The sequence below is a fragment of the Typopeltis vanoorti genome, chromosome 13 (genome assembly GCF_054136105.1).
Source record: "Typopeltis vanoorti isolate ZY-2024b chromosome 13, IOZ_Tvanoo_1.0, whole genome shotgun sequence".
NCBI classification, from domain to species: Eukaryota; Metazoa; Arthropoda; class Arachnida; order Uropygi; family Thelyphonidae; genus Typopeltis; species Typopeltis vanoorti.
In genome coordinates, this window is record NC_143561.1 from 120,444,038 (window position 1) to 120,462,168 (window position 18,131).

Consider the following 18,131-nt stretch of genomic DNA (forward strand, 5'->3'; position numbering starts at 1 on the left):
ATTTATAAAACGTACTAGATCTAGTACGAAAGTACTAGATGTGGTCACCCTGGTCATACCATGACGCACTTACTCCCCCCCTGGTTGTAATATTTCACTATACTATTATTAATTAATCAAATAATACAATGTCAGTCACGTTAATTATAATAGAAGTTTTTAAAGGAGATAAATGCTGTTAACAGTAGGACTATTTTAATATCATTATTTTGAACGACTTTTTTTTAAGATCCTCATATTTGATTGCTATGATTACACTTAGATACGATATTATTACATTTCTATCGGAGAATTATGGGCAAATAAGCAATAACAATGCGAATGTACACCAAATAATATTTTGTATTCTAATTTTAAATTTTCAGTAAATTATTTTAAACATGGCGAGTAGAAAATTATTAATAAACAGTAAAGTAAATTGCAACCAGTTTTTCCACGGATATTTCATTAAGGTGCCACAGAGAAGTACACATTATAAAATATATTTTCAGAAAACCTTGAATACAGATCACAAACAGTTCTACCATTTAAAGTGAATTAATATATATTTTTAAACTTTATTTTATACAATAAAATTTAAAGTTATAAAACACTTAAGTTTTATCATTTTTCCCCTTCAAGTCCGGATATGTTATTTCATATGTTAAGGAACTCAACTCATTAGCATTTACTCGTTAATGTAACTTTTTTCTTTTTTTTTTTCTTAGAAAAATTTAGCACCAACCAGGTGATAAAAATAACACTTTTAACACTTTCGAACATTCCTCAGCATTTCTTTATACAAACATGTTTTTAATTGAAATATTCTTTGACATTTCACATTAGAACTGTTTATAGCAAACATGGTAGCAAGCAATATGAAGACACTGCTATGTAAAATAAGGTGTAGGCGATCGTGGACGCACTGTGATATGTCCAATGACTTTGTAATATCGTTAAGGTTCAACAGTATGAGTCATTTAGGGTCCCTAAGGCCGGTTCAGTAGATGGGGTGGCTGTAGCTTAAATGTCAGTTAAATCTGCTTCTGGTTATGTTTATTCCTTTGAACTTCCGGTACAAATTCCCTCAGTTAATTGAAATAACTTCAGTTATGCATTTGCTTCATTGCTTCCGGTTATTGTTGGCATATTCACATTGGGATAGATCGACTGGTAGTTATTATACTGGGGCCGCTGAACGCTGCTGTCTTTTGAGGAAAGTGAAGGAATGTTTGCAACATTTGATATGTGAGAATTGACCACGTTACATCCCCCATATGAAGAAGCCAAAAGGGGAGATTTGATTTCGTTTTTGTAATCTCGTTGAACGGTAAAGATTTCTTTGTACGGTCCATCAGCTCTTCTGCATAGAACAACCGTGCAACTGATCAATAGATAGAAAGTTAGAGGAATGACCACCAATATGAGCAATACAAAGAGAATCCTTGGACGGCAGGTCGAAATCACATCGTAATCTATCGCGCCAGCATTTTTATGTTTTGCTAGTTTGACTAGGGTACGGTCGCTGGAGCGAAACCTGAGCGGAACCTCACAAGTCGTTGTATTTTCACATATGAGATTATTACTGCTGACAGGGTATACGGTTCTTCCCACTTCTACATCCAATTTCACTTTATTTGGGTCATTTTGATGCATGTTCTCTACGACGAATTGGTACGTGTCGGAATCGGGCACATGAACTTTCACAGGTCGACATCGGGACCACTTGTCAATCACACTAGAGGGAACTGCTTCGACCATAATGGCGAAAGAACACAGATTGGGCACCATTTCTTTAAGCATTTTCTTTTTGTATTCCACCATCGTATTGATGTTGTTTTTCAGCACTGACCATCCTTCTCGTATTGCTTCTCTTAAAGAATCTCGGAAATCGGATCTTATGTCTCTTGCAATTTCTTCCAAATTCCCGAGCATTTCGGAGTGTTCTTCGCTCGCCTCTTGAATTGAAACGCGCACATTCGTTCGAGCCTTCCTGACTTGTTCTTTTACAAGTTTTGATCTGTCATCTGTTGCTTCCATAATAGCGTCTTTCAGATGTAGTTTCGTTTGGCTCAGCACTTTTCTTAAGTATCCCTCTAGCTCGATATTCGTGTTCACCACTTCTACGACTTCGTCTCGAATGCCTGCCCAAGTTGTCACGAGCGACTCTTTGATTTGTCGGTGCAGGACGATGTCGTCGTTTATGAGACCAATAACGGCATCTTTGGTTATTGATGTTTTTTGCTTAAGGATACGCAGTATTAGGCTTTGTAATTGCTGGTCGTTGTCAATGGTTTCTGCTATTGCTTTGTGCGTGTTTATCCACCCATCTACAATGACTTCTTTTATATCTCGTCTTAATCTTCGCTGTCTTTCAATTTTGCTGCTTATGAAGCCTCGTAAATTAGGCCTCCTTGCTGCCTTTCTGATTCTCCCACGAAAGATCACGACTTCTTCTACCAAGTCCCATACGTCAGTCTTTCCGTTTTTCAGAGCTTTTCGTGCTAAGTTTCGAAGGTCTGCTTGGCGGTTTATTGTGTCCCTCACAGATTCCCTTATCTCGCCTCTTCCGTACGAAACAGCGCCCTTTATCATCATTTGGAAATATACGTCTCTCTTTAATCTGTGGCTCAAGACTTCTCTCACTCGCGATCTTTTCTCCATCAGAGCTTTAACGATTTCTTCTTCAACATCAGCCTTTTCCCGTATTACGTGTTCGACTTCTTCCCACACGTAAATCCACCCGTCTTCAATTGCATTTTGTATAACATCACGAAGTTCTTCGTCCTCGTTAATCGCATCTCTAATCTCTTCCGCTATCCGAGATCTTCTTTCAAAAATGGCTTCCTGGATTTCTCTGCGCAGCTCTAAATCTCGATTCAGTTTCTCCATGAGCAGATCCCTTAATTTCGAATATCGATCTTTGATGTTCTCTTTTATGCTTTCTCGAATTTCCTGACGGGCGTCAATTACATCTTCGATAACATCCCACACGTTCTCCCACCCGTCATCTATCGCCTCTTGCACCACATTGCGAAGATGCCTGTCTTGGTTTACTGCTTCTCTTATAGCTTTCCTTATTTTGAGACCTGATTCTATCCGCTCTGTGATGAGTTTTCCGAGTTCCGAATCAGGACCAATTGCCTCCTTCAAGATGTTTTTCAGATTCAAAGCACCGTCTTTTATGGCTGACACAATCTTCTGTCGCAATGCTTTTCGAGCATTGACCAGATCATGGACAACAGTCGATATTTTCGTCCAACCTTCTTCCTTTTGTGCTCTAGTTATGACCTCTTTCAGTTCTTCATGCAGTGTTTCATTGATGGCTTTGCGTAACTTCGATCCCTCCGCAACAGCTTCCTTTATTTTGCGTTGAACTTCGAGATCTTCATTGATGGCTTTTCTCATTGTGAAAAACCACAGTGGCCACCCATGTGAAAACGAGCTCCGAAGAGAAATGTGATGAAGTACAACCCTTTCCACATCATCCCACACATTGGAATAGTCATCTCTGGCTGCCCGTTCTACGACACTTCTCAATTCTTCGTTGTTCTCTACTGCTTCTTTTAGAATTTTGGCGATTTCTATTCGCGTCCGTAGGAGGGTTTCTTTTATGTCCTTGCGAAGTTCTGCATTCTTGACGATCGCATCTTTCACCATTTCCGGAACATCTGCATGTTTATTCTGAACAGCTTCTCGAATCTTCTCTCGAAGCTCTTGGTAACGCACAACCACATCTTCCACACTGTCCCATACCGTAGACCACCCTGCTCTCAGAGATTCCTTAATTAGCTCTTCCAGCTCATGATTTTGATTTATGGCATCTCTGATTGCCTTTTTCAACTGTGATCGATTAATGATGCAATCCTTTATTTCTTTTCTAAGGTCTGTATTGCTCATTATCACATTCTTGAAGAAATCAGTTAGATTTGCTTTTCCTTCTTGCAAACTTTTCTTGATATCATTTTCTAAGTCTTTGTTTCGAATTATTACTTTTTCAACTTCATTCCAGGCGTCGGACCAACTGTCTCGAACAGCTTGCTGTATCAAGTCGTGTAATTCGCTGTTCTGTCTAACACCTTCGATGAGTGCTTTGCGCACAAGATATCTTTTTGTAATCAAATTTCTGATATCATTGCGAAGTTCAACATTTCCTTTTATCTCTTCGCTCACTAAGTCCCGAATATTTGAATGAACTGTAATTGTTGCTTTTTCAAATCTTCTCCTTAGACGTTCATTGTGAAGCAGCAGTTCTTCGATTTCGTCCCACACTTCGCTGATCTCTAGGCTTAGCACTTTACGAAGTTCTGCATCATCTTTTAGAGATTCCCATACTCCTTCGAGAATTTGCAATCGCCTCTCGAAAACGGTTTGTTTTATTTTTCTTCGTAGTTGCAAATCGTTTCTGATTTCTTTTCTTATGAAATTTCTGAGAATGGTACGTTTGCGAGTCACAGCTTCCTTTATGACGTCTCGTATTCGGTCTCCCTGATTGATTCTGTTTTCCACTTCACTCCAGATGCGAGAGAACACCCAACCGAGTTGCTTCTCTTCATCCGACTCTGCTTCGTCGTTTGCTGCTTCCAACACAGCTTCTCGTATTTGTTTTCTTCCTTCTCTCACATATTCCCTTATCTCTTGCTGAAGTTCTAAATTCTTTCTGATTGCATTTGTAACAAACTGTTTTAAGTCCTTCGTTTTATCTTTGACTGCTCGACTAATTTCAAATCTTAGGTCTTGGTGCTGGTTTATCATGTAGTGCACGTGCTCCCACACCGATGCCCATCCCTCTTTAATCGCTTCTCGTATGGAATCTCGGAGTTCCACGTTCTCTTCCACAGCCTCTTGCACAAGTACTTTTATTCTTAATCTTTCTTCACGGATTGCTTTTTTTATCGTTGAGCGGAGTGTCCAGTCATTCTGAAATGCGTTTGCGACTAGTTGTGCAGTCAGTATGTCGTCTCGGAGATTTTCTTGAATCTTATTCCATAGTTCGACTCTTTGCCTTAAGACGTCTGCAACGACATCCGTCAGATCCAGTAGCCCATCCATTCGAGCTTTCCGGACTTCATCCCTTAGTTCCACAAACTTATCAAGAGCGGCGTGAATTGCTTCTCTGAAATTTGCCCGATCTTCGTCTACGGCTTCTCTGATTCTGTTTCGTAGCTGCGTTCTCTGTTCGATGGCACTGCTGATCACATTTGCTACGGCAGCTCTTTCGTTTTCTATGAGTGACTTAACTTTGTTTCTTATATCGGTTCTCTGCTTTATTGCTTTTCTTATGGCATCCTTCATTTCAGCTCTTCCATGTTCTGCTACTTCGTAAACATTCTTTCCAATTTTTTCGTAGCCTTCCGGAGGGTCGTCCCAATTTTTAAGCTTGTGTTCGATACACTCCGTTATGCTTTGTCCGCCCTTCACAATATAGAGGAACGTCCCTTCCTGTCTGGAGCAGGCAGAAACATTAACGGCCGATCCTTTCAATAAGTAGTACTGAAGTTTCCGACTTTCTCCAGGTTTGAGATTTAGATCAAAGTTCACGGCATCCGTTTGTCGGACGTCTGGAGTTACGGGCGGAACGCTGCTGATTTGATGCACGGTCGTAGGAAGAGGAGAATTGATTCGCTGAGAAGAACACCAAAGTGATGACAACTCCTGGAGCAGTTTGGAGTCTGTGGCGGAAAACTTGTCTTCATAGTTGTGCGTGTAAAGCACCGTTAACCCTATGCCGAGTATTAAAAGAATTGCGAGGACAACAAAGAAAGCAGTGATCCACGGAGAACACCATCTTCTGGTAGTTGATCCTAAGGAAGAAAGTAAGGTTTGTTTAACACATAAAAAACAGAAAGTTATTGTCATGCATTAATGAAAAGATATTGTTAGAGATACCAAGAATCAGTTCTTGAATCTACTACCAAGAAGATAAAAAAAAAAAAACACAGCTTGTAGGATAAATATTTTTATTTTTTAAATTTAGCTTATATTTAACTGCGCTATAGTCACCATATATCATTAACAAGATTCTGAACATTTAAATGAATATTTTTTTTTATTTCCCCTCACTGTTTTTCTGTTACTCAATAGGAGTCTTCGAAGCCAAGTTGATAAAGACGAGCCTTTTGGTTGCAAAGACCAGGGTTCGAATCCCATCCCGTTTATGATGAGAGAAACGTTATCAGGTGTTTTCAATCAAATGATATGCTAACCAGTTTCATACGGGGGGGGGGTACTCCTGGAAACTTGAGTTTTTCGTCCTTTAAAACACGCAAGCCTTGGACACACACACACACACACACATACATCCATAGACAGAGAATATTAACAGGAATGGAAGAGATTCAAGCCCCACCATCTTATCTTTCTTTTGCACGTTAAGAATGTCAACTAGAGATCCAAAATAGTCAAACTCCTGGATGGAGATGAGATTTGAGAGAACAGGTTACTCAATTAGCTTTTGAAATCTGAACTATGCCAAGCCTCTTCCTTAGAACATATCCATTCGACAACAGTTGGAATTTCTGAAAGTATTTTTTCATGTTATATTTGACACCAATATAACAGTGGCTTCCGCCATGTTTCGACTCTTGAGCAGGGTCTCTGGTTTTTGTTTCCTCCCCTTTCTTCTTATATGCACCACGGGGAGTGATGGCCTTGCTGGCAATTCTTTCCACACTGTAAGTATTGAATTAGGGAGCCTGTACTTCCTTCATCCAGAGCCGAAGTAATAAAGCGACTTCCGCAGACCAGACTGTACAAGGGACCGAACCTATTGGTATCATGTCGAGAGGTTTTTCGATCAGCTGGCGAATAATCTTATTGCTATTTACTCTGTCAGGCTGTGCGTGGAGGGAGTCCGATTATTGCACGTTGCTGGGCACACTGTCGAGACCACACTTTGATGGAGTCTGGGAACTCCCTGTATGGGAGCCGTGTCCACCAGTACTGCATGTCCCCACTCTATAAATTTTCAAAATATTCCAATAGCATGAAAGATATTATTAAAAGTTTAGTGATGTTAAAAACCAAATACACATAGACTTTACCGTCATCTGTAGATTTAATACTAACATCAGCACTGTGCACTACCTATTACAAACATCCACACCCCTTCTGTTATTCCTCACTGCTCTAATCTTTCTTCCCGCTCAAATGGCAGCCAAATCACAATTCAAGTCGCAAATGGCTGTTTTGTGAGTAATATAAAAACAGGGCGTTCAGTTGGAAAGGCGGTTCGAATACCATCTAGGAAACGAAGATCCGGTGTTAGGAATTTTTTACCGAAGGCCAGTTAGCAAGTCTGATGCTGGGGGTGAAGGGTTTTTTCACTCTCCCGGAAATTCGTTTTTTTCCCCATCACCAGAACACGCAATTTAAAGACAGCAAACAGGATTAACCACTCTGTCATAAGCACTAGCAGGTTTCTAAGAAGCCAACTTACTTAGCCGTGAGGGGTCACTGAGCCTAACGCGACTATGGAAGATGGAATGGGAGAGAAGAACTGAACTGTAAAAGAGAGACAGAAGCAGGGTTGAGAACCGTTATCCTCATAGCTTTGGAAAGCCAATAGAAGGAATGATTTCCTTTTTCTGCTTTTGGCTTTCAAAATCAGTTTCATCCAATTCCTGACACTCAGGGGTGTACAGGATATTATGATTGTACTACATGAAAAAAGTTGCGCCATTACTGACTTCCAATCAAAAATTGTGCGTAAATAGCTGAAATCTTTTGCTTCTTCTATAAGTGCACCATTCAGAATACATTTGATGTTTTCAATGTTTCTGCCTATTTTCACTGTCTGTCTTTTTAATGCTGATTTTCATACCAAATTTATTACAGCAGTTATTCAATTTACCCTGGGAATCTTGCAGACTTCTACTGGATTTAATTTGAAGTATAACATCTTCTGAAAAAAATAAAGAAGGGAGATTAACATATCGAGTTTTGATATCAGATTTAATATTACTTTTCTTCAAAATGTGACTCATATAGATGATGAATCAAGAGTGGAGATCATGTGCATTCGTTAGCACCTGATTTAACATCCAGCCATATTCCTGTACCTCATGCCGACTTTCAAATCAAATATAGATGGTATTTCTCTGTATAATGTTCCATTTACATCATATATAACTGTAGCAATGAACAAATCTTTGATGCAACATTTTCTCACGTGCCAACCGAAATTTTGGGGAATATATATTATTTGGTGTCTTTTAAATATTGGGAGAACCCTTTTCAAATAATCAAAAATCACACTCGAGCGGTAAAAGCAAAGAATATTTAATAGTAAGAGTGATTATTGTAAGTCATGCAATTGAACCAATGCAAAAATTAATGACGGAATTTTTACTTAAAAGTCTTTTCCAATATATTAAAGTGCACAATCTCGTAATTAAAATTATTTTCTTTTATTGTGCTTTAGTCAAGTAAAACATAATAAAAGAAAATAAAATTAAAGATATTCTTTTATTAATTCTCAATCTCTTACGAGTAATCCATAAAAATTAGATAAAATAAATTGTTATTTTACCTACATAATATATTAAACAGAAGTTAATCTTTACCCTTTTTATCAGAAAACATCAAATCAAAACTAGAGAAAGATAAATAGTGGACGTTTTATTTATTCAGCATCAATGAGACTTCTGCTGCTGCATCACTGATGACACATAATTTATATCAGGTTTATATTTTGTAACTTTTAGAGTTGTGTATACGCTACTAGTTTCATCTGTAAGGGTACTCCTGTTACGAGACTTAACAAAGTTCATCACTGAGAACATATTCACAAGAATATGTACATGCAAAAATGAATAGTAATGCTGTTTCAAGTTTTTAAACATACAAAAGTTTTTGGAATAGTATTCCAAGCCCTTAGTGCCTCATTTTCTGCACTTCTTTTTGTTATTCCCGTCTCTAATCGCTCATTTGTAATATTTTCCAAGTCAACTCTGAGGCAACAAATTTCTGCCTCCAAATTGAGCTACTTTTTCAAAATTTCAGAATCATCCATATTTATCCACGAAAACATCTGCAAGTTTAATTCATCCAGTTTTATAGTGTCTGGAAACTTAATGAATTTTGCAGTCTTTTCTAATTCTATGAACTTAACAAATCTTAGAGAGAACTGCTCAATAGCTGACACAATGACGTTTAAAAGTAGCTTTTGAAGACATTGGCGGTCTGTTTTGTCATCCTTTTGGAGATCATTGATGTATTTCTTTAGGTTTCGAAAATATCTAAATCTTTCACTGTTTACATCCCTTCTTAAAAGTTTTATTTTAAATGCCTTTATGTCATCAAACATGACATCAAGAGTCTTACTAGAGCTCTGTAGTTTAAGGTTCAAGTCATTTAAATGTTCGTAAAAATTTGCGAAAACAACAATAGTTTACAAACCCACACGATGTCATACATTTCTTTATAAGACATTTCTTGATTAGTCAAAAAGAGATTTATCTCATGGAGGCATTCAACAAATCGTTTCAGAACAAGGTCTCGACTAAGCCAACGAACATTGTTGTACATTATTAGTCCTTTGTACACCGAACCCGCCTCATTCAATAGATTCTGAAATTGTCTTTCATTCGAAGCACGTGCAGAAATATAATTAACAACCTTGGTTATTGTTTGAATCACTTCTTGGAGTTCCTTTGGGCCAGCTTTTGCATATAAAGCCTACTCATGAATGATGCAATGAAACCTATCAGTGGATGACTAACATGTTTTGCAAAAACAGATTTACAAATCCTTCTTCCTTACCAATCATGCTAGGCGCACCATTTGTTGTGACGGATACTACTTTTGAAATATCAATTGCCGAATAGATAATTCGTTCATTGCCACTTTACATACTTCAACTCCAGTAGTACACTTTGGTAGTGTTTCAAGGTTAATCATCTCTTCGCATACTTCGTCAACCCTACAAAATCGATCAAAAATTGCTAGCGTAGCTGATGTAATATCTGTGCTCTCATCAACACAAATAGACAAGAATCTACATTAAGCCAAATCTTTTGGTAATTGTTGGGCTATATTCTTCTCCAACTTAAATATCCTATTCTTAACTGTTTTTCTACTCACAGACAAATCTTTAATGTGCTGAATAATTTTTACCTTTTCGGAAAGATTGCCAAAAAGGAAAGGAGCACATTCTAGTCATTTAATATACTCCCCCACCACTGAGTGGATTTCCATATTGGACAATAACTTTTGAAACCTCAAAACTAGCAGCAACCAAGTTGGAACTAGGCCTACCTGAAATAAATTTCATCAAAGTATCCGACTATTTTTTTGTCTTGCTCAGTTCACGAGAAATTAATTCTCTTTGTTCTTGCTCACATTTATTGCTTACGTTCTTATGAACAGTTTCAAAATGTCTCTTTACAGAAGTCCTACAAATGACTGATTCGGAACATAAAATGTATAGCGCTTTATTATCTTTCTTAATCAGGCCAAATGTTTCAGTGCAGTATTCTTTAAATTCTCTAATATCCTCTTCATTTGAATGTCTATGTTTCTTTGCTGGTGGTTGTGACGTTCTGCATAATCTATAAAGGGCAAGAAGAAAATTTATTCATATGGAGTTTCCTCCCTTTTCTCCCCCGTCCCTATTGGGGCGAGTTGAGCCCCTTCATGGGGGTTAAGTATTTATGGCTGTAGATCCGTGTGTGTTCATGGGGCCGGTTTGCCTGTTTGCGGGATGAAAAACCCCAAATAAACTGGGGGAAAAAAACCTGCTGTCCACGCCTAAGATCGGCTAACTTGGCTATGGCTGAGGAAGTTCCTTAAGCCCCTCACATCGCTGAAGGGAATCGAACCCAGGACACTCTTAGCATATGGTTATTCCATATGCTAGGAGTGTCCTGGACACTCCAGGTATATGGAATGGTTGCAAAGTGAAAAGCCACTAGGCTAACCGCGTGGACAGGAAGCAACTAAAAATATATGATAATGGTATATTTATAAATATATACCATAAATATGAATAGAAAAAGAAGGAAGAAAGAAAGGAAGTCAAGAAGGGAATAAAGCGACAGGCAAAAGGAAAAAAGTAAATTACAACTGAATGATCAAAGTTGTACAACCACAAGGTACATACAAAAAATGATTGCTTTCTTCATACAGCTTCCAACTTTAATGAAAATCGGATAATGGGGTGTAAAAATGTGGACAGAGACGTATGGACCCTGACAAAATATAAGCCTACCTACACCTACCCACATGCAAATGAAAAAGAAGGGTACACATGCCAGCTAATCACGTGCAGATAACACTTCATAATCCTGAATATTGATATTACATTTCACATAGCTTTAACAATAACTTATGTTTATGGCAATGTAAAGAAAATCTGCATTTATATCTAATAAATTAAACATATTAATTGATAATAAATACTTCCAATCCATAGTTTAACGACTTACAGTTTAATTAAATCCAAATCCACATATATACACACTTTAGAAAACCGATAAATTCTTTACGAAACATGAAAAAAACATAAAATGATGGTAAAGGAGTCAGGCCACGTCTGGCTGCCTGGCGAATGATGCAACAACTAAACGGGACAAAACTTGTACGCCAGTATATCGCGGAGATAGATGGCTTGGAAATAGGATCTTTGTTTCATTTTCTTATTACTTTTATTACTAAAACAGTTGATAGTGTTTGTTTCTTTATTGCATTTTATTTGTATCGCTCTGCTTAATAAAATTCTACTCTATTAAGTTGAAGTATATAACTGAGCGTAGATGTCAGACATGTATTTATTTATTGAATTATTTTTTAAGATGAGCCCTGGGTTGTGTGCTGGAAAAAAGTCGTTGGCGTGCCACGTTTGGCACGCGTACCAAGGGTTCCCCTTCCCTGTCATATACCTTTTCCAGATCTACGAAACTTAACCTGTATGATTGTTATATTCCTGTGATTTCTCAACTATTTGTCACAAAGCGAAAATCTGATCCTGACAAGCTCTATTTGACCCGAATCCAGCTGGTTCTTCTCCAAGCTTCCCTCTCACAATTCTTAGCTTTTTCCTACATATACCTGCATAAATCTCACCAGAACACTCACTAGAGGAATTCCTCTGTAATTATCGCATTGTTTTACTTCCCTTTGTATAGATAAGAACTCAACTAGAGTCGAATCATCTGGAATTCAACAATCTGAAGGCATTCTGAATTATGCCGTGTATCCATTGTAAAACTTTTAGACCTCCATAATTCAGCATTTCTGGCCGAATATCACCCCCCCTTTGCTCATTTCAGATTTTGGTAGCTTAAAAATCCTTCAAATATTAATATTAACATACATTCTTGACCGCCCTCCTGCTGAGTTCCCCCTTTCACCGGGTTCTCACTGCTTGTTTCACTCAGCGACCTTTCAAAGTAATTACTCCAGACATCTAGGATATCTTTATATTCAGATCCCATGTTATCTTTGATTCTTTTTACAGTACCGGTCTCGAAGTCTCATTTTTAAATAGTTTATAGAATATTTTACCACCTTCCTAATATTTTGTATGTTCTTACCAGTCTTTCTCATGATTTTGGTCAGCTAGTTTAGACAGTGCTTTACATCAATTTTCCTCAGTATTCTCTAAGAGCACAAATAGACTCATTTGTCTTTCCTTGACTGCCTCTTTAACTTCCTAAGTCCACCATGGAATTTATCCTTACCACATGCCTCTCTGGTTGAACCAAGGTTTGGTTTTTGTTTTCACAGCCTTTCATTTTTTTCTGAATAATGTTTGTTTATTTGAGTCTACAGTTCACCTCTGAAAGCTGCTCAAACTTAATTCGTTTTAAAACTTTCTTACGCACTTCTCTTTTCAATAGGATGTTCTATTTCAATATTATCCCTCAAAAGTAAATGGTGATCACTTCCAAATCAGATTTCAATGGATTTTCTACTAGCAATTATTTCTAGCTTTAGTATAAAGTGAAAATGAGACTTCGATTCGATGAAAGCAAATTGTGAGAAGGCACAAGAATTTAAAGTGGAAGGGGAAACGAATGCTCTTCCACATAAGTAATTATTCTAGCGATACACTGCATGAATCAAGTGTGGGTTTAAAAGAATGAAAGCAATAAACCAACCAAGGAAATGAGACAGAAAAAACGATCATTCCCACAAGAAAAAGGGTCACTGGTGAGATAGCAATCAAAAGTCGAGAGTGGTCGACTTATCTGGCTGTATGAAAATCCAATAGTTCCGAATGTTTGGTGGAATTAGTAGAGCCAGAGAGACAGCAAAGGAGTTCGACAAAACGGAGCTGCGAGATATTAATCAAGATCAGAAAAAGATGTCAAGTCGGAAACTCTTTGAAATGGTATCAAAAAACATACTCACGAGTACTGCTTTCGAGAAGAAATAGTCGAAGAGTGTGTGATGAGGAAAACTGTAAGATACGGTAATGGATTCTAAAGCCGTACACACACACACACGGGGAATTTTGTGCAACTTCCTTGCAAATCGAGTCTCGACAGTTCTACCAAGCCCCCCCCCCCCCAAAAAAAAAGAAGACAGCAAGACATTACTTGCTTTTTGACTTAGAAATTGCCTAATGCGTAGCTGTTAAGTCTGGTCGTGTTATCTTCTCGTTTTTATGGAACTATTACACTGAAGCTGTGAGAAATTGGTAAAGTAAATTAGATGTTTGTTCTGGTGTGTGCAGGAATCTTCTAGTTTCCAGTAAGCAAAGTGGTGCTATCCCACCGGGTATTAACATTAGCACTGGGTTGCGTAAATCAAAAATGCCTCCTCGTTTAATAAAGGGTTAAAGGGAAATAAGGAGAGTGCACTGCACCTTCTTTACTTTCCTATTGAGCGTTTATCGTACTGCACTTAGTTCATGTTTAGGGTTACGTCCATGCAACTGAGACACGAGGTTAGTGGATTCCGTAATAACCCCAGACAAATTACTGTAGTTTCAGCTGGAAAGCTTGTGTAAATGTTTCTCTCGTTCTTAAGACGGTCTTTCGAACCAAGTTATTTCTTTTTCAACCAAAGAATACAGTAACTCATCGATTCTTCACCAAATCAGTCATGCGAATTCAAAAATTAGAGCAAAAAATAGGGATTATGTAAGTGACTCACTGGTAAGTATGAACGTACGGTGGCAACTGAATATCAGAAGAGACAGACTCGTTTATGTGTATCAAATTCCCTTGTTCTTAAATTATGAATATTTTATGAGTGAACCAATTCAATGGAAAGAACTGCTCTTTTAACCTAATCGGGCGTGAAGCGCCATCTCTACGAAGCACTTATTACCCCTATTAACTAAAAGTGTAGTTAATCTATAAACAGCACTGTCGGATCAGCTGCACTTCCACCAAGTTTTATTTTATTTATTAATTTTCACAATGATACGTAGCAAAACTCTCCGTAAATATCTGATTATGCGACATTCACCGTGATTCTATTTTATAGTCGAAAACGTAGTAATCGAAGAGCGCTTAACTGCTTCTCTTGTTATTGAACAGTTATTTTTGTGAGTATTTCTGCGGATGATAGCAAAAGAACTGAGTACTTTCCTGCATGAAGCGGTAATGAAGCAACTGTGATCACACGTGCAGATTCCTTATCGCACTAACTTTATCAAATGCTATTTTTCTATTACATACGAACATCAACTTTCAAACACAGAAATGTTTAAAAGACTTACCCATGGCTGTACTTTTTTAAATCAATCACAAAGCACAAGAGTTCCTGATAGAGCAACAGAACACTGTTGCGAAGGAAAAGACTGCAATGGCAATATGACCACGGCTGTCAACTCAATTGCACTTGAAGAGACTGTTTCTTTGCTTTGTAGTGGTATTTGAAGAGCAGAGAGAGAGATAAACTCTATCGGAGTGCGATAAAGTCAGATAAGATGGTCTGGTCATGGAAGTTTTCAATGCTCCATTTACGCACGTGATAATGAAAGGTGTTCCATTGTGTAACTTGGTGATAACGTCGCCCCGTTGTAGTTGGAAAGAAAGGTCAGGTTTGATTGGTAGACGATTGTAGAAATACAAAGTAAATTTCTACTGGTAGAAGGGAGAACTCCATTCGACCAAATGCAATTCTTCGACTGCGTTTCATTATTATTATTATTATTATTATTATTATTATTATTAAATTTCAGTTTTATTCCAATGTCGTTCTCTCTTTCTCATCATAATCATATTTCCACATGATTTCAAAACTAAATGAAGTTTATGTCCAATTCTTCATTCGCAAACATAGAGAATAGGACTGAAGTTCGGATGGAAAATATTCTGAGTTTATTTTGGAAAACTACGGGACGGGAGACGTAATTGCTAATCTTTAAGTCTCTTGTCCATAGTGTAAGAAAAGAGTTCAGCATGCTACAGTTCAAACAAAGTACGATAATCAAAGCTTGTGACACGCAAGGAGATTTTCAAATGTAGTGTAATTCCTTCAATTGCTTTATTCTCATTGATTGTTCTGATTTCGCCTGCTGGCCGATTCTACTTAAATCTGGCGTTTGAAATTTTTAAACAGAATTTGTGAAGAGAAGTTCCAGTTTTTCTTACAACCATTTTTCATGATGACGAGGCAAAACCATTCGAAACTATACAAATGAAAACAAATTAGCTGTCAGTAGTTCATATTGTGCCTAAAACTGCTCTAAGTTCAATGGCAGCGACTAGCAGATGGACGTCGCTATACAAGAATGCTGTTGTGAAACGTAATTGTCTCCGATCATTTTCATACTTCTTTGCTTATATGCTGCAGACAGCTCATTTTATTGTCATTCGAAACATATTTTTGTATTGCTTCAGATCGTTTTGCCACTTAGCTTGCTTTACCAATCCTCTTCGCTCCCTGCGGAGCACAGGGCCTCAATTATCGATTTCCATCTGACTCTATTCAATGCTTCTTTTTTTGATGTCTTTCCAGGAACATCCCTGCTGTCTTACCTCTGTTTCTAGTTCTCATCTCCATGTTATCCTGGGTCTACCTCTTTTCCTCTTGCCCTGGGGATTCCATTTTAGCGCAATTTTTGCTATTTCTTTATCTGGGTTTCTGATTGTGTGACCTATCCAGTTCCATTTTCTTTTGGTGATTTCATTTCTGATGTTGGTTTGACTTGTTCTCTCCCAAAGTTCTATGTTCGTTATTTTATTTGGCCAGTATATTCCTAGTATCTTCCTCAAGCATATGTTTATGTAGACCTGTATTTTATTTGTTTTTCCTTTGTTAGTGACCATGTCTCAGCTCCGTATAGTAAAATTGGTTCAACATTAGTGTTGAAGAGCCTAATTCTGGTTTTTAATTTTATTTGTTTTGACCCCCAAATTTTCTTCATCATACTGAATGCAATCTGTGCTTTCTGGATTCTATTTTGTATGTCCTGTTTGGTTCCTCCTTTGTGCTAATCGCTGATCCCAGGCAGACAAAGTTATCTACCTGTTCCAGTGTTTTCCCTAGTATTTCAAAGACTAATTCTTGTTTGGGGGGATTCTGATTTATCTTCACTACTTTAGTCTTGTTATGATTTATTTTCAATCCACATTTATTTGCTTCCTGATTTAAATTATCTATTTTCTTTTGGAAGTGTTGATGTTTTTGTGCCAAAAGGCATATATCGTCTGCAAAATCCAGGTCACTGATTTTATTCAACCATCCCCATTGAATGCCAGTTCTTTTTTCAGATGTTTTCCTCATCACCCAATCAATCAATAACAATCAGAAAGATTGTCGGGGGAGAGTATACATCCTTGTCTTACTCCTGTGTTTGTTGTAAACGGTTCTGAAAATTTCGACACTAAGTCATTTTAATTTTGGTTTCAGACTGGAAACAGAATTAAAATCACTGAAATCTTAGCAGAGATCTTAAATTGGTAAGATGATTTCCATTACTCAATGCAACACCACCAACCTGCCTCCCATAAGGGAGTCCTGGGATGTCACTCTACATCACAAGGCAAAGCACAATACGATGCACTATGCATAATCTACCATCCTACATGAACTATACTCGCGGTTCTTAAATTATGGGTTACAATCCTTCCTGGGGTCGCGACAAATATTCTGGGATCGCAGCAAACATTGATAAAAGTAAGTAAAATAAATATTATTATTAGGACTATTGAAATGATTATACACTATGACCTTTCATTCTTTGTTTAGTTTATTACAGAAATAAACGTCGTCAAGCATGATGTGACTGATTACATGATTATTTAAAAGAGGTGGTGGATCCTATGATCTATTCCACATTGTCCATACAGTATTTGTATTTTAATCGGGGATGTTTTCTGATTAATGTGCTTATTTTGGCGGAGAAAAAGGATTTTTGCCACAGTGTGAGACCTGTTAACTCATCGTACATGGAGGAAATGTAGATGGAGGAAAGCCAATTGTAATGCTGTGATAACAGAGCATTTAAAGATACGAATATATCATGTTTCAGAATTTTGAAAAATATTTTAAACTATTTTAAAACGATGTATTATCGATTACAATAAATTAAAACGAAAACACAGCAAGCATGTCCATTGGCCCACATCAGCGAACCCGAACAGCACATTCCTGAAGGCAAACCAATTCGATAAAGCCAGCTTTGAAGAAAAGCCAAACCAGAATGAAAGCTTGTTGAGAATAATCACAAATCGTGACGCCATAATTCCGATTTTCAGTTCTTAAAACACGACATAGTTTTTTCTTTTCTGCTACATGCTGAATCGCATTTTGTTCTCTTGCATACCTAACTAGGGCTTTGATAATCAAAAACTCTGATTTCTGGTAAGTTCTGTAGACACCTCTTTCACTCGGTGTCAGCTATAATTTCTTAATTATTTTAACCTTCAATCACAAACTTCATTTAACCAGCCTCTGTCCACGTTACTTAAAAAATGCACATACAAAAATTTAACGAATAAAATAGTTTACTATTTATTTATTTTATTGAATATGTTTTATGAAAACAGTTTACTAAAACGGTACGATAAAAAAAAAAAAAACTTTTTTTCCCCTGTTTTGTTTTGAAGTTAGTTAAGTACCACTCATCTGATGTTAAGACATTTTGAAAACGGTCACGAGTGACATAATAATCTCTCTGGCAACTGGGCGTTAGATAACAGAATTGCAAAATGTCTCGGATATCTTCGGCTGGTTAAAGTAATCATTTATAT

General features: G+C 37.4%; 1 protein-coding gene across 1 annotated transcript; it reads right to left on the reverse strand.

Moving 5' to 3' along the window:
• Nucleotides 1-532: 532 nt before the first annotated feature.
• On the reverse strand, nucleotides 533-14,788 carry LOC150100503 (uncharacterized). Its single transcript, XM_090402328.1, has 2 exons — nucleotides 14,651-14,788; nucleotides 533-5,783 (listed from the first exon to the last, which is right to left on the reverse strand). Exons 1-2 carry the CDS (start codon nucleotides 14,652-14,654, stop codon nucleotides 1,090-1,092), a joined length of 4,698 nt encoding a protein of 1,565 aa, XP_090258454.1. The 5' UTR covers nucleotides 14,655-14,788; the 3' UTR covers nucleotides 533-1,089.
• Between the last annotated feature and the right edge of the window lie 3,343 nt (nucleotides 14,789-18,131).